Source organism: Phacochoerus africanus, chromosome 12, assembly GCF_016906955.1.
Source record: "Phacochoerus africanus isolate WHEZ1 chromosome 12, ROS_Pafr_v1, whole genome shotgun sequence".
NCBI classification, from domain to species: Eukaryota; Metazoa; Chordata; class Mammalia; order Artiodactyla; family Suidae; genus Phacochoerus; species Phacochoerus africanus.
The window spans coordinates 53,437,211-53,460,926 of NC_062555.1; the positions used below are offsets into that span (position 1 = coordinate 53,437,211).

The 23,716-nt window shown below is 38.3% G+C and overlaps 1 protein-coding gene across 2 annotated transcripts in view; it reads right to left on the reverse strand.

Annotated features, from left to right (window-relative positions):
- Positions 1 to 23,302, reverse strand: part of PRPF18 (pre-mRNA processing factor 18) — a 55,085-nt gene extending 31,783 nt beyond the window's left edge. The window contains exons 1-5 of one of the 2 annotated variants that reach the window (XM_047754791.1): positions 23,110 to 23,295; positions 11,675 to 11,752; positions 11,533 to 11,559; positions 8,147 to 8,251; positions 3,804 to 3,917 (exon numbers count right to left, since the gene is read on the reverse strand). In XM_047754791.1, coding sequence (XP_047610747.1) covers positions 3,804 to 3,917; positions 8,147 to 8,251; positions 11,533 to 11,559; positions 11,675 to 11,752; positions 23,110 to 23,175 — 390 coding nt within the window. In that variant the 5' untranslated portion in view covers positions 23,176 to 23,295. Of the gene's footprint in view, positions 1 to 3,803; positions 3,918 to 8,146; positions 8,252 to 11,532; positions 11,560 to 11,674; positions 11,753 to 23,109 lie in introns of both variants that reach the window. The other variant, XM_047754792.1, reaches the window with a different exon arrangement.
- Positions 23,303 to 23,716: the final 414 nt, after the last annotated feature.

Consider the following 23,716-nt stretch of genomic DNA (forward strand, 5'->3'; position numbering starts at 1 on the left):
GCAGATTTTTTTTTTTTTTTTTTGCTTTTTAGGGAGCATATGGAGGTTCCCAGGCTAGGGGTCAAATCGGAGCTACAGCTGCTGGCCAACACCACAGCCACAGCACTGCAGGATCGAAGCCGTGTCTTCGACCTACACCACAGCTCACAGCAATGCCGGATCCTTAACCCACTGAGTGAGGCCAAGGATCAAACCCACAACCTCATGGTTACGAGCTGGATTCGTTTCTGCTGTGCCACAATAGGAACTCCTATCAGCACATTTTTAAGCAGAAACTTTGTAGGACAGATGAGAGTGGCATGATATATTCTAAATGCTACAAGAAAAAACTTCCAAGAACACTCTACCCAGCAAAGTTATCATTCAGAATTGAAGGAGAGGTAAGAGTTTCCAGAAAAAGTTAGAGGAGTTCATCTCCACTAAACAAGCTTACAAGAAATGTTAAAGGAACTTCTTTAAACTGAAAAGAAAGGGCACTAATTAATAACAAGAAAACATACGAATGTACAAATCTCACTGGTAAAGGTGGCAATTTAATCACTTATAAAGCTAGTATGAAGATTAAGAGAAAAACAGTAAAAATAACGATAATAGCTCAGGGCTACACAAGACAAAAAAAAAGATGTAAATTGTAGTATTAGAAACATAAAATGTGGAGGGAAGAGAGTGAACATGCAGAGCTTCAGACTATGTTCAAATTTTAGTTATCAGAGTTCCCATTGTGACATAGCAGAAACGATTCTGACTAGGAACCATGAGGTTTCGGGTTCCAGCTCTGGCCTCGCTCAGTGGGTTAAGGATCCAACGTTGCCGTGAGCTGTGGTGTAGGCCGCAGACGTGGCTCAGATCCCGCGTTGCTGTGTCATAGGCCAGTAGCAACAGCTCTGATTAGACCCCTAGCCTAGGAAGCTCCATGTGCCACAGGTGCAGCCCTAAAAAGACAAAAAAAAAAAAAAAACAAACCCAACCAAATTTTAGTTATCAACTTTCAGACTGCTCCACTTATTAAATAAGTCACAGGGGTATAATGTACAGCATGGTGTCTGAAGTTGGTAACAGTGTATTGTGTACCTGAAAGTTACTCAGAGTAGATCTTTAAAAAGCCCTCATCACAAGAAAAAAAAATTTGTATCCATGCATAATGATGAATATTAACTAGAATTATTGTGGTGATCATTTTGCCACATATACAAATATCGAATCATTATGCTACACCTAAAACTCATGTTATAGTCAATTATACCTCAATTTTTAAAAGGACAAATAAGGAACTCTAGTATTTGCGACACACTTGAATAAGATTAGAATACAGCAAGTTGTAATAATATTAAAAGCTAGAAAATTTTTCAAGTAATGAAAGATGAATATTAGAAAAATTAAATCAGGTAACAAAAATTGCACAGTTTACATTAGCATTTGAGACTATCTTTTGATAAGGAAAGTGACTCAAGTTGTCAAAGAGAAATAAATATTGGTGAAATGAAGCATTATAAAACCACCTACTCTTTCTAAGAATTTAGATTAGGAAAGTTGAGACAGGATTGAAAATAAAGAAAAACAGGAAAATAAAAACATTCATGAGGATGCAGGCCATATACTTAAGCCACTGAGCAAGGCCAGGGACTGCTCCCTCATCCTCACGGATACTAGTTAGGTTCATTACCACTGAGCCACAACGGGAACTCCGAAAATTTCTTAATTAAGCAAAACACCAAAAGCAGTAACCACAAAGTAAACCTCATCATAACTTAGAAGTCCTGCACATGGGAGTTTCTCATGGTGCAACGGAAACTAATTTGACTAGGAACCATGAGGTTTCAGGTTTGATCCCTGGTCTTGTTCAGTGGGTTAAGATCTGGCCTTGCCATGAGCCGTGGTGTAGGTTGCAGACACGGCTTGGATCCTGTGTTGCTGTGGCTGTGGCGTAGGTCAGCAGCTGTAGCTCCGATTCGATCCCCATAAGCCATGGGTGTGACCCTAAAAAGCCGAAGGGAAAGAAAAAAAAGTTCTGCCCATGAAAAGACACCATAAAGTAAACAGGTAAGGCCGAGACTAGAAAAAAATAGACAAAACATGAATCTGTATACGTGACAACCAATGTGTATCCAAAATATACATAAAGAACTCCTACAATGCAAAAATAAAAAGACAAACAACCCAATTAAAATATGAACAAGAGAAACACACTGCATGAAGACAGAGATGGCCAATAAGTGGACAGAAAGACACTCATAATCTTTAGTTATCAAGGAATTGTGACTAAAAGCACAATGAGATACGCCCACACATACAAGACAATGATTAAAATTTAAAAGGCTAACAATAACAAACACTGATGCAATACTGGACATCTTTGGCATTTCTTAGAAGTTGAGCGTGCACTTACTCTTACTATTCAGCAATTTCACTTCTAAGTATTTACCAGAGAGATAAAAACATATTTACCCAAAAGAAATAACAGGTCCAAAAAAGATTCATGTAAGAATGTTCATAGGGAGTTCCTGTTGTGGGGTAGCGGAAACGATTCCGACTAGGAACCATGAGGTTGCGGGTTTGATCCCTGGCCTCGCTCAGTGGGTTAAGGATCTGCCATTGCTGTGAGCTGTGGTAGCTACAGCGTAGGTCACAGATGTGGCTTGGATCCCATGTTGCTATGGCTCTGGCATAGGCCAGCAGCTACAGCTCTGATTAGACCCTGGCCTGGGAATCTCCATATGCCCTGGATGCAGCCCTAAAAAGACCAAAAAAAAGAATGTTCACAGAAGTTTTATTCCTCAAAGGCCAAAACTGGAAACATGTTGTCATATACTCCTGACTGTCACCAGCAATGAAAAGGAACAAATTACCAATATCAACAATCACATGGACAGACGCAACTAGAGATTATCATCCTAAGTGAAGTAAGTCAAAGAGAAAGACAAAGACCATATGCTATCACTTATATCTGGAATCTAATATATGGCACAGATGCACCTACCTACAAAACAGAAAGAGACTCACAGACAAAGAGAACGTGGTTGCCAAGGGAGAGGGGAAGGGATTGGGAGTTTGGGGTTAGTAGATGCAAACTATTCCATTTAGAATGGATAAGCAATGAGGTCCTACTGTACAGCAAAGGGAACTATATCCAGTCTCTTGGGATAGACCATGACGGAAAATAATATACAAAAACAATGTGTATATATATATATGTGTGTGTGTGTGTATATATATATATATATGTGTATATATATATATATGTATATATATATATATAACTGGAGTCACTTTGCAGTACAACAGAAATTGGCACAACACTGTAAATCAACTATACTTTAATAAAAAAATTTAAAAAAAATTAACATGAATGAATCTAAAAAAAAAATCACACTGAGCAAAAGAAGCCAGGATATTCCTGTGACTCCACCTAAAGTGAAATACTGGAACACGCACCATTCATTGATGGGGACAGAATTTTTAAAAGTGACTGCCCAGTGGAGGAAGAGGAGGAACATGAGGACTAGCTAGGAAGGGGTGCTAGGGAACTTTTTACGTGGGTGTAATGAAAATACTCTATCTTCATACGGGTAGTGGCTACAGGCTTGTATGTATTTCTCAATATGCACTGAACTACAGGCTTAAGATGCGTGCTTTTTAAAAGAAATTTAAAGAAAACTTACATTCAGCAGCAGTAATCTGGTAACTTTATTTTTCCTTTTATGCCTATAATGACGCAATTAGTCCTGGAACTCCATCAGAGTTCATACCATTCCCATTTATATTCAGTGGAGGGATATTCTTCTAGCTTTGTTCTGACTTCTTACCTTGTTAACTTCCGGTGTGAGGATCTCTATCTTTCTTAAACGTTGAAAAGCATCATAATCAGTTTCTCCAAATAGTCTGATTGGTTCTCCTCTTTCTCTCAATCTTCTGATAACCTATTAAAAAAAAAAAATCAAACAATAGTAATTCCTTATGTAATTAGTAACAGTAATTCCTATTTTAGGAACCAAACACTTAATGTGAAACGCAGATACAAAAGTAAGTTATATTTGTTTTCTCTTTAGTTTTCTATGAAGAGATATACTAAACTATTGTCACATCTTGAATAACCCTAACAGTTTAAGTCATTTGGACAGTATTTCAGAAAGGACCAACTGAATTCGTAAGAAAAACATGAAGATGGAAAGGAGTAATAACATTCATACAGAGAAAAAAAATTAAGCCCAGAGTCAGCTGGTAACTCAGTGACCACAGACAGTGAAAATTCAGCACTGTAATACTAATAAATCAAAACCAAAAACCAGTCCCTCAGAAGATAAAGTGAGTTATGATGGAGGGGCTGGGGTGGGAAGCGCAGGGCTTTTGAGAGGCTGAAAATATTCCTTCTCAACTCTGGTGATGGTTGTGTGTTTGTTTTGTAATTACCCACTATACCGCACATGTTTTATACACAAATATTTCATAAAAAGGACAAAAATAATTAAAACAGTAAACTGTAATTAAAGGGGGAAAAAGCCAAGAACTTTATTTGGAAACATAAATAGTACCACACTTAGAAATCACTGGTGGGGTTCCCATTGGATTAACTGAAACTTGGGAGTTTAAAAGAAAAAAAAAAAGTAAGAGGTCATCTAGCGCTATCTCCAATCAAGGAAGAAATGGCCTCAAAAACACCTCATCAGGTCCCTGCCTGACAAATCACACTTCATTTTTTGGCAGATAGGTTTTCCTTCTTAGAATAAATGAAAACCTACCTCCCTCAAACTGACACCCATTTAACTCAGTTCTACTTTATGAAACCACAGAGAACATTCAATTCTTTTTCAAAATTAGAGCTGTGGCCAGTGGGTCTTTTTAAAAAATTTCTAGTGTTCTCTCTCTAGGCTAAGTATTCACAAGTCCTTCACCTAATTTTCACATAACTTCTAGAGTCATGTGAAACTCCTTTCCTCTGCAAGTTTCCTTTTGCTCGAAGTTCATTTTTGTTGTGTACCCTTGGATATAGTTTGAATTCTTCTTTCACATGGACATCTTAAAACTGTTACTGCTGCTGCTTAAAGAAAAAAATAGTTGGCATTGACCAGGGTATGGGTGAACACTACAAGTAAGAGTATGAACTGGTATGAATATGCTTCCAGAAATTTTTAAGAAAGAAATAATCATAATAGTATGACTTATCAAAGGGAAATGCTGAGGCAATCCAAATAACTATTCATAAAGTCCTTTTAAAAATAATAGTTTTTAAAATATAGGACATTATAGTCATAAAAAATTATATAGATCTCTATATTTTCTACATCGTATAAATATGGATTAATAGAAAGTTACAAAATAGTATAATATTTAAAATAATTTAGACAAATAACTTAAGTATAATTATTTAGAATATATGCACTTTAATTATACTTACTTAGAATGTATTTAAAGTTTATAAGGATAGAATCTCTAAAAAATTTAACAGTATCAAGAAAAGCAGAGATTGGAGTTCCCATCGTGGCACAGTGCAAATGAATGTGACTAGGAACCATGAGGTTGTGGGTTCGATCCCTGGCCTCACTCAGTGGGTTAAGGATCTGGCGTTGCCCTGAGCTGAGGTGTAGATCACAGATGTGGCTTGGATCTGGCGTTGCTGTGGCAGGCAGCCATAGCTCCAATTGGACCCCCAGCCTGGGAACCTCCATATGCCACAGCTGTGGCGCTAAAAAAAGACAAAAGACAGAAAAAAAAGAAAAAAAAAGCAGAGATTAAAGTAGAACCTAAGGAAGAAAACTGGCTGGCTAGACAGTACTTTAGTTTAAGAAGTCTTTTTTTTTTTGGCCACAGCTGCAACATATGGAAGTACCTGGGCTAGGAATCCAAACCAGACTACTACAGTGACAATGCTGGATACTTAACCTGAAATGCAACAAGGAACTCCAAGAGGTCACCATATTTGGGAAATAATGACATCAAATTTATTAGAAAGAACTAAAGATACAAATTTATTAGAAAGAACTAAAGAACTAAAGAACTAAAGATACAGTCAAGTGCTGTGGAGATTTTTCTTTATTTCACCAAACATAACTCACCTCTTACATAAACTCACCTCATACATAAACTCACCTCTTAAAACTGTCACTGTATGCAGATGACATGATACTATATATTGAAAACCCTCAGTACTCCACACAAAAACTACTCAAACTGATAAGTGAATTCAGCAAAGTAACAGGATACAAGATTAACATTGGGAAATTGGTTGCATTTCTGTATACTAACAATGAAATATTAGAAAAGGAATATAAAATTGCAATACCTTTTAAAATCACACCCAAAAAAATTAAATACCTAGGAATAAACCTGACTAAGGAAGTGAAAGACTTATATACTGAGAACTATAAAACATTAATCAAGGAAATTAAAGAGGATTCAGAGAAACGGAAAGATATTCCATGCTCCTGGACTGGAAGAAATTTTGTAAAAATGGCCATACTACCCAAAGCAATCTACAGATTCAATGCAATTCCTATCAAATTACCCATGACATTTTTCACAGAACGAGAACAAACAATCCAAAAATTTATATGGAACCACAAAAGACCCAGAATTGCCAAAGCAATCCTGGAGAACAAAAACCAAGCAGGAGGCCTAATTCTCCCAGACTTTAGACAATATTACAAAGCTACAATAATTAAGACAGTGTGGTACTGGTACCAAAACAGACATACAGACCAATGGAAGAGAATAGAGAACCCAGAAATAAAGCCAGACACCTAGAGTCAATTAATCTCAACAAAGGAGGCAAGGTGATAAAATGGGAAGATGACAGTCTTTTCAGCAAGTGGTACTGGACAACAGCAAGCAACTGGGCAATTGCATGTAAGTCAATGAAACTGGAACACATCCTCACACCACGCACAAAAATAAACTCAAAATGGCTTAAAGACTTAAACATAAGAAAGACACCTAGAAGTGAACACAGGCTAAATACTCCCTGACATCGACCATACAAATGTTTGAAGTCGGTCTCTCAAAACTACATAAATAGAAGCAAAAATAAACCAATGGGACCTACTCAAACCGACAAGCTTTTCCATAGCAAAGCAAACCATAAAACAAACAAACAAACAAAAAAACAAAGACAACCTACGGAATGGGAGAAAACAGTTTCAAACGATGCAACTGACAAGGGCTGAACCTCTAAAATATACAAACAACTTATACAACTCAATGGCAAAGAAAACAGCCCAAATGACAAATGGGCAGAAGACCTGAACAGACATTTCTCCAAAGATGATATACAGATGGCCAAGAGGCACATGAAAAAATGCTCAACATCACTAATTATTAGAGAAACACAAATCAAAACTACAATGAGGTACCACCTCACACCTGTCAGAATGGCCATCATTAATAAGTCAACAAACAACAAATGCTAGAGAGGGTGTGGAGAAGAGGAAACCCTTCTACACTGTTGGTGGGAATGTAAATTGGTACAACCACTGTGGAAAACAGTACGGAGGAACCTCAGAAAACTAAATATAGAACCACCATACAACCTAGCAATCCCACTCTTGGGCATATACCTGGACAAAACTTTCACTGAAAAAGATATATGCACCTGTATGTTCACTGCAGCACTATTCACAATAGCCTAAACATAGAAACAACCTAAATGTCCACTGACAGATGAATGCATTAAGAAGATGTGGTACATATATACAATGGAGTACTATTCAGCCACAAAAAAGGACAAAATCACGCCATGTGTAGCAACATGGCTGGAACCAGAGACTCTCATGCTAAGTAAAGTCAGAAAGAGAAAAGACAAACACCATATGGTATCACTTGTATCTTGAGTCTAATATATGGCACAAATGAACTTTCAACAGAAAAGAAACTCATGGACTTAAGAGACTTGTGGTTGCTGAGGCGGGTGGGGGAGGGAATGGGAGTAGGGAGTTAACAGATGCAAACTATTGCATTTGGAGTGGATAAGTGATGAGATCCTGCTGTGTAGCACAGAGAACTACATCTAGTCACTTGTGATGGAACATGATGGAGGATAATGTGAGAAAAAGAATATGTACATACATATTACTGGGTCACTTTGCTGTACAGTAGAAACTGACAGAACACTGTAAATCAACTATAATGGAAAAAATTAAAATCTTATAAAACTTACCTCTTGCCGAGAAAGAGTCATGGGTAATTTTTCCTCTGCCAGTTCAAGTTCTAATACTGGATTTGATGAAGTTAATGGTTTCTGGTCCTCCTCTTTTGGCTGTATCTACATTAATAGCCAAAAGAAATGAAATTCTCCTTTTAAAATATAGTGTAATTAGTATTTGTCAGTCTACTGGCTGACAATGGCTATTAAACAAAATTAAACATGTTTTAGATACTGCAGTTTCCCAAAATGTTCCTCCCAGCAAAAAGCTCATAATTGATGCACATGCTTGTGAGAGCTCATCACACTTGTCCATTTCATGGACACCCTGAGGGCGGCACACACAGGAGACAGCGTTCTTGCTACAGAGGAGTGACCAAGTTCAATGGTTTCCAAAGCAAAAATTTAAAAGGGCTGAAATGTAGACTCATTTTTTCCCTCCACTCTAAGATTTTTACTTTTTCTTAAAAAACAATCGGTTTGCTTCTCCTTTTTGAGAAAATCATCTTACAAAGTTATTTGACCCTTGCTGTGGGTTTTAAAATGACAACCATAGAAAAAAATTGCTAAACAAAAACCTTATAAAACCTCAAGCTCCAGCATTTCTCTATCCTTATCTTTGAAAGGTGTCATTCCAAGTGCACGAGTAGCCACTGGATAGGAAGAAAACCTCCTAATGCTACACAAAACCTGCCCACAAACTGAGCTAGGATCCTTGTGGGAAAATAATGAAAACCAGCACCTGTCCACTCAGAGCACACAAAGAACAGAGTGCCCATTCTTATTTCTATGAACCTGCAGGGAAAAAAGTCTCTTCATATATTTTCCAACCTAAGTCACAATTTAGGAAAACCGGGGTCAGCAATACACAAGCCCCACTGTGTGGTCTGTAAAAAAATACTGAAACGTGGTTTTCCATCTGACCATAACACGAATCTAAAATGCCAAAAGGAGTTGCCCCTGTGGTTAAGAATCCGACGGTGGTGGCTCAGGTCTCCGCAGAGGTGTAGGTTCAACCCCTGGCCAGGGCGGTGGGTTAAAGGATCTGGCATTCCCGCAGCTGTGTTGTAGGTCACCACAGCTCAGATTCAATCCCTGGGCAGGGAATTTCCATATGATGCAGGTGTGGCCATAAAAATTTTTAAAAAGGAAAAGCCAAATAAAGATTAAAAAAAAAAAAAAAATCAGGGAGTTCCCATCATGGCTCATGGTTAACGAACCCAACTAGCATCCATGAGTGTGCGGTTTCAATCCCCGGCCTCACTCAGTGGGTTAAGGATCTGGCATTGCCATGAGCTGTGGTGCAAGTTGTGGATATGGCTTGGATCCCAAGTTGCTGTGGCTATGGTGCAGGTTGGCAGCTATAGCTCTGATTCGACCCCTAGCCTGGGAACCTCGATTTGCCTCAAGTGCAGCCCTAGTAGGACCGAAAAAAAAAAAAATCAACATTACAGAAAAACTCACATTCAGTTAAGAAAGGCTATATGGTCAAAATTAGATAATTTATGATTCTATAAAGTTAAAGGTTATATTAATCCATGTTAACAGAAAATTTAGATAAAAAACTAAACTTACGTATTTTCACAAACCAAATCAGCATCAAGCCTTAAAAAACAGTAACAAGTTTTTATAAAGGAATAAAAGTAACATATGCTACATTTCCATTACTACCAAAAAGAAAATAACAAAAATGCTTTAGAAAGAAAGCCATGTGCTTTCTTTTTAAGCATAAAAACACATATTTCTCTCCCAAAATCTTAGGATGAAAAGTATTTTTAATTATAGAATGGCAGTTAATAGCTTTTTTTTTTTTTTTTTTTTTTAGTTAACAGCTTTAAGGACCTAACAGATTTCATCAGCTCCACTCAAGGTTACAAGCAATATCTTCACCATCATCATTTTGCTTCAGTGCCTTCCTCTACATAAGTAGCCACTGTATCGCTTAAACAAACTAAATAGAGCAAAACTGCCGAGGTTTTAAATTATTTTCCTACTTTATCAAAAAGTTGAAAAGGTTCAAATTTAAGAATCTGGGAAAGCAACAAGTCAGCAAACTAAACCCATGGTAAGAGACTCTCATTCTAGGTCAAATGTGAATGTGATAATGCTGAGCAAGGAGAAGAAGAGAATTCTTTCTGAATTTCTATGTGATGGTTACTGACATAAAATGTATTTTAACTTCCTAAACTAGAAGCAAATGAAATCAATATATTTGTGGGAAATATCAAAAAAATATATATATATAAACTTTCATTTTTTAGAAGCCTATCAGAAATACAACTACATTTTTAGCACCTGCCCTCTCCCAACAGTACAAAATGAAACCAAAGGCATATACATACCATATGCATTCCTCATGCTTCCTTCTAGAAGAGCTAGGCCAGATAAGATTTCTAGAACTCTCCCCATTACATGCACAGGAATATTATCTTACATCAATGTTTCACAAGCAGAAAGTTCATTTCAAATTTGTGATTCAAAAAAAATATTTCAATAGAACCTCTGAAATGTTTAAAAAACTACTAAACTAGATAGTCTTCCTTTAAAATAATTTAAACATAACTTCACCTCTTAACCTTTAACCCCTCCCAATAAAAACCCCAATACATTATTAATTAGGTAATCTAAAAGGTAATTTTAGTCATGCTTCTAAAGTACACAAGGTCTTCCAAACAGATCATGTATTTCTTTCTCTTTTTTTTTTGTTTTTTTTAGGGCCGCTCCCACAGCACATGGAAGTCACCAGGCTAGGGGTCGAATCAGAGCTGTAGCTGCCAGCCTACGCCACAGCCACAGCCACGGCAACTCGGGATCTGAGCAGTGCCTGAGCTCACAGAAACACTGGATCCTTAACCCACTGAGCAAGGCCAGGGATCAAACCTGCGTCCTCATGGATACTAGTCAGATTCGTTTCTGCTGAGCCACAACAGAATTCCAGATCATGTATTTCTAACAAATATTTCAAGATCACATTTTCTATCTAACAAACTAAGCAGTGTTTGAAATGTGATATTATACACAATGACACTCTACCTCAGGCAGAGGTACTTAAGGCCAAAGGGATTATTAACACTGCAAACATAAAAACAATGACTTAAAATACTCAGGAGAAAGCAGGGAAAATACCACTGCTAATGGCTCTGCTGTCAAATGAATAAAATGTTTTGAGCCTTTTAAAAATGGACTTTTATTGGGAGAGGAGGGGGGAGGAGTGGTGTTGGTGATAAAAAGGAGGTAGTATCAGATCCAAGACTTAATTTAAAAAAATAAATCAATTCAAGCTTTGTTCTCAAGCCACTTCATGCTGTCCACAGAAAGCCAAACCATTCCAAGCCAAAAGTCATGCACGTATTTTCCTGAATTCAAGATTAAAAAATAAAAGAAAAAACAAAAACTCATACCTCTCCAGACGGCTTCTCATTTATAGGCTAATGTATAACATTGATAAATTGAACAGAGATCAATTGTTTTGTCACTTTACCAACAGCTATATAAATTTAAACTCAGAAATATATAATTTAACATAAAAGTAGGCATTCCTACCTTGTAGCCACATCTTTCAAAATATGCTTCCTCTTCTTTTTTTGCAAGTTCACTACGCTTGAAGTATTTTTTATTTTCCTAGTGAAGAAAGAAGTTATTAATATGTCTTTGGATAAAATTTCATGCACCCTGATTAATAACCTGAACAGTCTTCAGTTTTTCAAGAACTGGTAGTTTTTTGGCCCCAAAGAGATTATACTGATTTCCTGAACACACCACCTGTCCCCCACCACGATCTAAACGTGAGGTATTTTTCTTGCAGCACCCATTTTAACAGGCATATCCGACAACACAGAGAAGACACCAACCACATTTTCCAAATGTTCGCACTGTCTTGATTTCATTTCCCAGTGTCTAAGTTCAACTTCTACAAGCAGATTCTTATGAACTACATAGAATGGGATGCTTTAATTACTTTCTACAATCAAACAAAAAATATGGTAGCAACACATCTTGTCTCATTACCAAGAGAGCTCCGAAGGTATTATCTCAATTCTTTTTTGCCATCTGGAAGCTTACTGTAACAGTCAATTAATTGTATTTGTATTAATCAACTTTTAAAAATAATGTAGATGTAGAATGGTTTTGGAGAGTCTTTTTAGTAAAAATATGCTTGAAAGGTATTTGTTTTAAAGACATGATGTTAAAAGACAAGCTCTAAGTCTACTGCATCAGGAAAACTGCTAGTTCTTTCCCTGCTATATGTAAAATTATGCTGTTAAAATGCAGTCCCTTGATCATCTCCTAACAGATAAAAGTATCAAATCACTATGCTGTACACCTGAAACATAATCCTGTGTATCAATTATAATAAAAAAATACAGTCCCTAATCCAGAGGCTTGTTACTATCCACAGCTCTGCCTCTTATTTATTATTTCATTGATGACTTAGCTCAAATAAAGATACTGCCCTAATCTATTTGTAGTAACCATGGCAGTGCCTCAATAATACCTCCACACATGTATTTAGCACCTCAAAGTTTGAAAGCTCACTCCGACAATGACCATCAATAGATGTTAAAACCACTATTAGAAAAGCCAGTGGTGAACAATGGTACGACCAGGTTGCCATACTTGAACCCACTAATCAAGTTTGGCATCAGTGAAACACTGCACCTCCTACGTGAAACACATACGAAATACACAGCAATAAGTGTTCTCCCTAAAAATCTAATTCAGAACTGAATCAAACAATTAACTTCCAGTTTACTAGAAACTTAATAAATAGAGGAAAAAGCTCACTGATACCACTCAGAAGCAACCAAACACTGGCACATTTTACAAAATTAGTCTGTTTCTCCAAAGTTTATACATTAAAAAGGGGGGGGGGGAGGTTTCCCTGGTGGCTTAGTGGTTAAGGATTCAGTGTTATCACTGCTCTGGCAGAGGTTTGATCCCTAGCCTGAAAACTTCAGCGGGAAAAATAAATAAATTTTTTAAAGTAAGATAGCTGGAGAAACAAAAATGTTTTTGATTATAAGAAACCAAGAGTTATCATAAACAAATGCAATAAGTGGACTTTGTGTGGATTTGATTTGAACAAATCAACTGCAAAAAAAAAAAAAAACCTATCTATGTATTTAATTCAACTGAGGATATTTGAACATGAGAGGAGAATTTGAAAGTATTAAGGACCCAATTTTAATTCTGCTGGATGTGATCTTAACTCTAATAACACGTTCTTATTTTCCAGAGTTACATTTGTTAGGGGAAAGATAGACAGGCGTTCATTATACAACTCTACTTGTGTGTATGTTTAACAGTTCATAATTAACAGTTTTCTTAAGTTCATTAACTCACTAAATATTAACAACTTCTCTGTTGCATACTAAGCACAGCCTTACATATATAAAGATAACAACGTTATCCGGGGTAAGGAACTGATGGCATCGTCTGAACATCAAAACTACTCTGAGAAAGGTGGGTGCAAATAACATTAATCCCACTGTAGAGGGGAGAAACCTGAGAAATAGAAAAGTCAGGCAATGTTCCCTGAACTCAGTGAGCCTCATAAATGTTAACAGACAGGACTCAGAATTCTGGTCCTTAAATCCTGTGCTGATCTAGTATTCCAAGATTAAGTTCTTCACTCCCAAGACACATTTTAGCATCATAATTTCTTTTGACTACACAGCATGTACTGGTCATATTTCAAATAAATGAGTTGACAAACACGTCCTGAAGCCTCTCAGAAAGAGCTGATATGCAGGAATAACGTAAAAGAACTCTCCAGGCCAGAGACCGCAGTCCAATCTTGAACTATGCTATCTTTTACTGCCATGTCTCAATTCCATTGAACACACTGAATAAAACCTTAAGCCTAGAACATCACTTCTCAATTCTCAAAATGTGCATTTTTGGGGGTCCCTAAGACCTTTACAGAGGTTCCACAAGGTCAAATTTATTCTCAAAATAATACTAAGACATATGTGCCCCCACCCCCGCACTGTGCTCACATTTGCACTGATGGTACAAAAGCAATGATGAAGAAAACTACTGGAACTTTAGCAGAAATAAAGGCTGTTTATGTACCAGTGGTCACTATATTCTTTACCACCGTGCACTTACAGGAAAACAAAAAGGCCAGTTTCTCTTAAGAATGTCTTGATAAAGTACAATTTTACTTAATCTCAGCCCTCGAATACATGGCCTTTTAATATCTGGTATGATAAAATGAAATGAAACACTTCTGCTACATAATGAAATAGAGTAGTCCTCTCAAAGAAAAGCACTTGTGCAACTGGTTGATTATTTGGCAAACATTTTCTCAAACTGAACAAAGCAAACCTGTCACCTAAAGGAAAACAATGACAGAACTTGTTGCTCAGGATAAAATTCCACTTGCCAAGCAAAAATTAGAATGGTAGAAAACTGGGATCCATCACTGTGAACTTGATAGCGTACCGATACTTATCTGATGAAATCAGCAGTGACATTAAAAAAATGATTTTTAAAAATATTCTCTAATGAAATATATCAACATTTAGTAGCTCTGCCTAACTCGGCAAAGTTGAAAAGCTCATAATGTGGAGTTCCCACCATGGCTCAGCAGAAACGAATCTGACTAGCATCCATGAGGATGCAGGTTCGATCCTTGGCCTCGCTCAACGGGTTAAGGATCCAGTGTTGCTGCGAGCTGTGGTGTAGGTCACAGACGCAGCTTGGTTCCCACATTGCTATGGCTCTGGTGTAGTCCGGCAGCTATGGCTCCAATTTGACCCTTAGCCTGGGAACCTCCATATGCTTCGGGTGTGGCCCTGAAAAAAAAAAAAAAAAGGAAAAAAAAAGAACACAACAGGAAACTAAAAGGCAAAGAAAAGCTCATGATGTTACAAAATTATGCACAGGCAACAGATCTAGAACGGAACAGATCAATGGATTTTAATGTATGAAATGTCCACTGATGTGGGTCAGAATCTAAACTCTTAGCTAATTTTTAAGAAACTTACCACTTGTCCAGTTTGGGTGTAGTATCAAAGAAGAACATTCACAATTACCTGAAAAGGCTATTTAAATAATCCCTTTTCCAACTACCTGTTTCAGGATGAATTTTCTTCAGATACTTGAGCAAAAATAACAGATGGCAACAGGTGTGAAAGGAGAAAAAGAATAATCTGCCTTCTAACATGCCAGAGATTAAAGACATTTGTGAAATGTAAAATATGCCATTTTCTCACTGACTGATTCTTTTGTTTTGGAAAACACAGTTTTCATAAATTATTTATGTTAACATACAATGAAAATAAACATACATTTTACTGTCTCATATTTAATTTCCAATAATTATCCAGAAATACATTCTAACCAACAACTCATACAACTCAACAACAGCAAAAACAACCCAACAGAAAAATGGGCAGAAGGCCTAAACAGACCTTTCTCCAAAGAAGATACAGATAGCTACAAGGCACATGAAAAAATGCTCAACATCACTATTAGAGAAATGCAAATCAAAACTACTATGAGGTACCACCTCACACGAGTTAGAGTGACCATCATTAACAAATCAACAAACAACAAATGCTGGAGAGGGTGTGGAGAAAAGGGAACCCTCCTACACTGCTGGCGGGAATGTAAACTGGTATAACCACCATGGAAAACAGTATAGAGGAACCTCAGAAAACTAAAAATAGAACTACATACAATCCAGCAATCCCACTCCTGAGCATATACCAGACAAAACTTTTCACTGAAAAAAATAATACATGTACCCGTATGTTCATTGCAGCACTATTCACAATAGCTAAAACATGGAAACAACCTAAACACCCAGTGACAGATGAATGGATTAAGATGTGGTTCATATATGCGATGGAATACTATTCAGCCATAAAAAAGGACAAACATCATGCCATATGCAGCAACATGGATGGAACCAGAGACTCTTACTAAGTGAAGTCAGTCAGAAAGAGAAGGCCAAACACCATATACCACTTAAATGTGGAGTCTAAAATGACCTATCTACAAAACAGTAACATATCATAGACATAGAGGGCAGACTTGTGTTTGCCAGAGGGGGAGGGGAAGGGGAATGGAGGGGGGATGACAGGGAGTTTGGGGTTCATAGATGCAGACTGTTACATTTAGAACAGATGGGTGATGAAGCCCTGCTGTATAGCACAGCAAACTGTATTCAGTCTCTTGGATGGCAAATGAAAGAAGGAAAAAAAAGGGTGTGTATGGGTGGCTGGGTCACTTTGCTGTACAGCAGAAACTAAAGGGACACTGTAAATTAACTACACATTAATAAAAAAAATACACTCTAAGGAGTTCCCTTGCGGCTCAGCCGATTAAGGACCCAGCATTGTCACTGTTATGACTCTGGTTACAGCTGTGGCACAGATTTGATCCCTGGCCTGGGAAAAAATAAGTAAAAGATTAGAAAAAAATTTTTTGAATTAACGACAGAATGTACACTAGAGCCCTGCAAACACAAGTCTGTGAGTAGCTGGTATGGATTTTAAGACAGCATGTGAACTGATGGTAAATTTATTTGGATTCTCTCCTAAAGCACCTAACATTTCCACTGGGCCTCTCACCCCCCACAGATTTTAAAAACAAGCTTAAGAGGGTATACATAAAGAGCGCCTCTCCATTTAAAGACAGAGTCCAACTCCTGCGAGGTGCTTCACAAATGTTCTTCTTGGACTCTGACCAAGTTGTGCTGTCTGGATGATAAGTCTGAGATCCCCAGGTCTAAAGCACACAAGCTTTTCTACCACACAGCCCAGACTGTTGGCCCTTACTAAAGAAGGAGAGGTAACATTAAAACATGCAACATGATCGTCACCATTTCATTAATGAGAATCAACATTCCTTCAATCAGATTAGGGTTTTTAGTGTTTATGTAAATGAAACACAAATATCATCAAGAATTCTACAAAAAGACACTCAAGAGCTAACAAATATGCAGCCTGGACATGCAAAGCAAAACAATACACGTGAGATCACAAACCACCTGGCAGGGTCAGTTTCTTGCTGAACAATGGAAATAAACCATAAAAAATCTGAAGTAATAAGCCAAATGTGTGGGTACCCCAACACAATTTAAAGAGAGACAATGCTTTTCAAAGGAAAAGAACTATAAGCCTTCAAGGGGCCCTGTTTTCTCAGTGCTAGGCAGTCACTGATGATTGATCTCAATGATGTCAACCAAAGAAGAAAACTACCAAGGTCAGAGTTACCCTGCTGCACAGCAGGTTAAAGCATCGTGTCGTCAATGCAGTAGCTCTGGTTGCTGCTGTGGAGCAGGTTCAATCCCTAGCCTGGGAAGTTCTACATGTTGTGGGTGCAGCCAAAAGAAGGAAACTATACCAAGATCTACCTTGCACAGGTGAAATCTCTTTGCTTCATAATTATATATATTCATATGACTACATATAAAATTATGTAAAAATATATGCAAGAAATAACAATCTTACACAAACTTTTTAAATAAATTTAAACACACCTTACTATTTGATGCAACCATCCCAATCCTAGGCATGTACTCAAGAGAAATAAAATTTTATATCCAAACAAAACTGTACACCAATGTTCACAGCAGCTTTATCGTAATAACCAAAAAATGCAAACAATCCAAATGCCTATCAACAAGCTAATGAATATCCAGCAGAAACTGGCACAACACAATAAATCAACTGTATTTGGATAAAATGTTTAAAAAAAAAATCAAGCTAATGAATAAACAAATTGGGGTATTACCACACAATGGTGGGAAACTGTTAACAAAAATAATGAAGTCTCGATACAGACAAACTGATGAATGAATCTCAAAATTAGGCTGATTGAAAAGAAAGCAGCTGGAGTTCCCGTCGTGGTGCAGTGGTTAACGAATCCGACTAGGAATCATGAGGTTGCGGGTTCGGTCCCTGCCCTTGGCTCAGTGGGTTAAGGATCTGGTGTTGCCGTGAGCTGTGGTGTAGGTCGCAGACACGGCTCAGATCCCGCATTGCTGTGGCTCTGGCGTAGGCCTGAGACTACAGCTCCGATTCGACCCCTAGCCTGGGAACCTCCATATGCCGTGGGAGCGGCCCAAGAAATAGCAAAAAGACCAAAAAAAAAGAAGAAAGCAACTAAGAGAGAACATATTGAACAATTCTGTTTACATAATTCTAGAAAGTGCACACTAATGTTAAAGTAACAGAAGGCAGATCCATGGCAGCCTGTAAACAGGGGGTGTAGGGCACAGGGAGGGGCAGGAAAGCAGGATTCAAAGGGGCACAGGGAACTCTGGGGTGAGGCCAACATTTTCACTCTCCTCAGTGCAGTGATAGCCTCACAGGTGTCAACATGGTAAAACTCACCAAGTTGTGTGCTTTTTTTTTTTTTTAAGAAAGCTTTTATGTGAGAATAGTTTTATTTTTATTTTTATTATTTTGGCCACCACATGCAGCCACTGGATGTGGGACCTCAGTTCCCAGATCAGGGACTGAACCCAAGCCACAGCAGTGAAAGCACCACTAGGTTACCAGGAACCCCCCAGGTTGTACACTTCAAATGTGTGGTTTATTGTCTTATCAATCATACCTCAAAATAAACAGCACAATATAGAAGCAACCTAAGTGCTCATAAAGAGATGAATGGAAAGAGAGGATTACATGCAAAATGGATTACTACTCAGGCATAAAAATGAATGAAATAATGCCATCTGCAACAACATGGATGGACTTGGAAGGCATTATGCCAAACGAAGTCAATCAGACAGAGGACTTACCACCCAACTATCAGACTAACAAGAAAAAAGTTGGGACACCACTCAAAATGGCCAAAGAGGAGGTGGCACTTCTAGAAAAACAATGCAACCTAAGACAGGTGTTTCAAAGCTACAGAAAGGGTAATGAAAGGAATTCAGATTCCCAACTAAAATTTTTCTTAAAAAATTGATAGAACAGACTAAAACAATGAAACGTTTGATAGAAACACATGGAGTTAAGGAAAGAAATGTTGCGTGAAACTTTCTTCATATATATCAGATCAAAATATGTATTTCTTATCATGGCTGGGGCAGTAAAAAAAAAAAAAGTCTGAAAGTTGTTGACAGACACTATGATACAGAAAGATAAAAGGTTATAAAGAGAATGATTCTGCATAAAACTATACATCTTTGAACCAAATGACTGTCTTCGCAGGCATGAAAAAGAAAAGGCGTCCAGTAACACATACTCTCCGACGTTACGCAGAAGCCCTCAGCCACGAAGTGGGCAACTGGAGGTCTAGCCTGGGACTTGGAGAAAGTCATGTAATCTCAACCTCAATGCCCATGGAAAGAGCACATTAACTGCCTTAGGCACCAAGCAGAATTGTTCTAAAGCTCCAACGAGAAAGCATATCACAGTGCTTTGAAAAATACAAATCACATTATGTTAAAATCTAATTTTAAAGTAATTTAATTCTTAGACAAACCCCAGGTTCACAGGGTAAAGATAAATAAGCCTGTTTGTAATGGTTAAGAGAGCAAGCTTTCAAGTGGGAGAGATGGATTCAAATTCAGGCTCTGTCTCTTGCCCGCTGTGCGATTCTGCAAATCATCTCACTTCTTCAAGTTTGCATTCCCTCATCAGTAAGTGGTAGGAACTGTAAACTTTACACAACTGCTGCACAAATCACATGAAGTTTCAGATACAAAACATTCTCCATCACCTGGCAGGTTACTATTACCAGAACTACAATTTTCAGTATTTTTATCCTCATTTCAAGTCCACCCTTTGCTGGTCCTAATTGGGAAATCAATCTTACCTTCTGGCCAGAGTTATCAAATTACAAAATGAAAGACCTCCCAGAAAAACAGTTTATATATGATGATACATCACAAATAATTATGTAGAATCAGTAATTTTTTAACTGATCATATTAAAATATTGGTCTATTTCCATGACCAAGAACCTGATTATGCAAACACACCTTCTGTAAACCCTGAGCGTAAGCTGACCTTTTCATGATTCAATTTTTCCTCTAAGGTACTTTAGATTTTAACACCTGGCCCTTTCTAACACCCATTATGTGTTCCAACATCTAAATTAGCTTTTTCAAATACTCTGAAACTACTTATCTAAAGAAAAAGTCTCCTGAGTTAGAGACAAAAATATTAAGTTACAAATATATGGACAAGCTTCCCCCACCTCCATTTGCTAAATAACATTCATTTAATTAGCTCTACTTTGCTAATTGATTATAAAGTTGCAACAATTATGAAATTTGCCAGCTGCCAAGCTAACAATCACAATTTGCTTACACTACATCATAAACATCAATCATACACTACATCCAAAGACCTAAGTTAGATGTCCTCAAAAGGTGGTCCACAGACCTCTGGAGTCCTTAAGACCCTTTGCAATGGTCCATGAGGTCAATTTCCCGAGCAGACAAAAATAGTTCAGTCAAAGCGCAATACTCCAAGAGTATTTTCAGTACCAAGGCATTACTTGCCTGTTTTCTCTGCTGCCATTTACACCGAGGGTGAAAAGCAATGGTAAGCCTCCTGAAGGCGTCACAAGAATCAAGACAGCAGCACCAAACTGTACCAGCTGTCACTTCAAATGCTAAGCACTAATGGAGGAGTGGTAGCAATTTCACTCAACTATCTCCTTGATGAAGTAGTGAAATTACTAATTTATTAAGTCTTGGTCCTTGACTTCACATCTCATTTATATCAATGTATGATGGGTATCTGAAGGAAAAGCACTTAGGGAGATGAGCTGTAAATTAAATTTTTTTTTAATTCCAGAAAGTTCCAAAAAGTAAAATGAATTTGCTGTGCCCACAAACTACTTCCATAGTGTTTACCTTGTATTTATAATTATTTCCATGGCACTGACATTGTATTAGGTATTCTAAGTAATCTAGAGATGGTTTTAAGTATTCAGGAGGATGTGTGCAGATTACATGCAAATACTACACCATCTTAAACATGAGACCTGAGCATGTCTTGTACCCTAGTGGAGATGGTGGGGTGTGTCCAGGAACCAATCTTCCATGGATATTAAGAAATGACTGTACAGTTATTCAGATCCTGGGTGCTGGGCAGGAAACATCCCCAAACTAAACAAAATGATTCTGCCACTTCACAGAAACAAGTCATACAGTATTTCCTCTCTATGACAAAAGTCCAGCTTTCAAGTGAAAATAAAAATTGTAGACAATTTAGATCTGTTACCATAAGCCCATCAATTCCCCAATACCTAAAGGAATTTCTCATAAGATTGGTGGTGATATTAAACACAGGTGACCCTTGGGCAATTAAGAGATTAGGGGTGCCCACCCTCAAGCAGTCCGACATCCCCCATAACTTCATAGTTGGCCCTCTATACCCTGGATTCCACATCTGTGGATTCAAGCAACCTCCATCATGCATGCACTGTAGTATTTATTAGAAAAAAAATCCGCCTACAGGTGGACCCATGCAGTTCAAACTCGTGTTGTTCAAGGGCTAACCTGCAATGTGATTTCTTTTAAAAAATACTGTGTAGGAGTTCCCGTCGTGGCTGAGTGGTTAACGAATCCGACTAGGAACCATGATATTGCGGGTTCGATCCCTGGCCTTGCTCAGTGGGTTAAGGATCTGGCAATGCCATGAGCTGTGGTGTAGGTCGCAGATGCGGCTTGGATCCCGCGTTGCTGTGGCTCTGGTGTAGGCCGGTGGCTACAGCTCCAATTCAACCCCTAGCCTGCCAACTTCCATATGCTGTGGGAGCAGTCCAAGAAATGGCAAAAAGAAAAAAAAAAAATAAAATAAAATAAAAAAATACTGTGTAATGAAATATGTCAACACATGGAAAAGCCGCACAACTCTGAGAAGCAGTAATTCTGATTGATCTGATTGTGATCAATGAATTATCCATTTTTAAAACCTCTCAGCTTTCACTTCTAACAGTAAATATTGATAAACCCACCAACAAAAGCCCTTTGGGACTCTCAATAATTCTGGATGAGTAGAAAGAGATCCTGACACCAAATGCTGTGATCTGTCCATGATGGAGGTCCAAGAAAGAAGTTCTACAATCAGGTAATTCTTTCTCCTCTTTACTAACTCGCGTCTTAACCTTCTCCTTTAGTGACGAGAGCTCGTCAATTAGCTTTTGTATATGCTGGGGGTGTGGGGGAACCTTTTTAAATTGGGTTTTACTGAGGTTAAAATCACACACAAACACCAGCCTTAAACACTCCAGACAAAATCAATTCAGTCAAAACTCAATTTAGCTTATCCCACAAGACTAATTTGACTTCGGCCATTTCTTGCTTAAGCCTCTGGAAATCATAAGCAAAACTTAAAACTGTTTCCCCAAAACGATATGAAGTAACCATTAGCCAATTCCCTATCATTTAACAAAATTCTAATATATGAGCACTGCGAAGAATAAACAGTCACTGCCTCCTCATCATAGAAGCTGCTTTATAACAACCTACACCTGGGCCTCATTCCAGGTTTTGGTTGGCGAACTGATTTTTGGGATTGTTTGCTGGTGTGCGCACAGTCAACTTTTACTAATTACTACTTCGGTGATTCGCTTTACTTCGGTTATCTAAGAACTTCTGACACTAAAAGGAAGAAACCAAAGACTTCTAAGGAGTAATTCTGAATCCTTTACATTCCAGTTGGGCACAAATCCTTCGTAAAACGACAGAAGTGGAAATGGGACACGTCGCAAGAATACCTAGATATGGGAATGGCTACAAGCAACAGTTGGGGGGAGAGGGGAGGGACTTCCAAAATCTCGGTTTTTCCTGCAATTCCCACACTTCCATCCCAAAGGTTCTAGAGTGAGTACCGACGGCACAGTGGGTCTAGAGAGAGTCGCTCTGAAGCAGTGGCAGGGCTCTGGCTAAGCCCCACCCAGCAAGGACCCTTTCAGTACCCTAGCCCTCCCCCAACCCCTCCCCCACGCAAACTCTCAGCTCCTCCAGCGCCAACGCCCCACGACTCCAGCTATCCTCACCACCAAAAGGTTCCTGTCTTCCACCAACTGCCGCTTCCGGAGGATCTCGGACTTAAGAACGTCCATTTTTCTGCCCGGCTTTAAGCTCGAGTCGCCCCTCTGCGGCTCCTCCGACCAAACCTTTCCACCCAGCCAGCCGCCGCGCACCTACTACATGAAGTGAACCCAAACACCGAACGACAACAACTTACATGGCCACTTCCGGCGGAAGCTGAGTTGAGCGAGAGGAGGGGAAAGAGCGCTCCGGGTTACCTATTGTTGACGAAGCCATTGTGGATTAGCGCCCCTGGCGGCATCCTCCAACAGCACACTTGTAGTTTCCATTAGTAAAGATGCAAAGAACGTGAACTGAAATGGAATACGAGTATTCTGAATCGATGCTGCATTTTAAGTTAAATTATTATAACTATGTCAGTTATACTTCAATAAAAAAAGGAAAACATAACTATACTTGCATGTACCTACTAGCTCAGGTGCAAGAAACCTCTTAGCCGAACACTTCAATTATGTTAATTAAGGCCAGATCCTTAATTACAGAGGGAGTTCATAGCAGAGTTCCTGAAGTTACCTGCTTACCAAATTAATGTGCTAGAGTAAGAAAACCCTG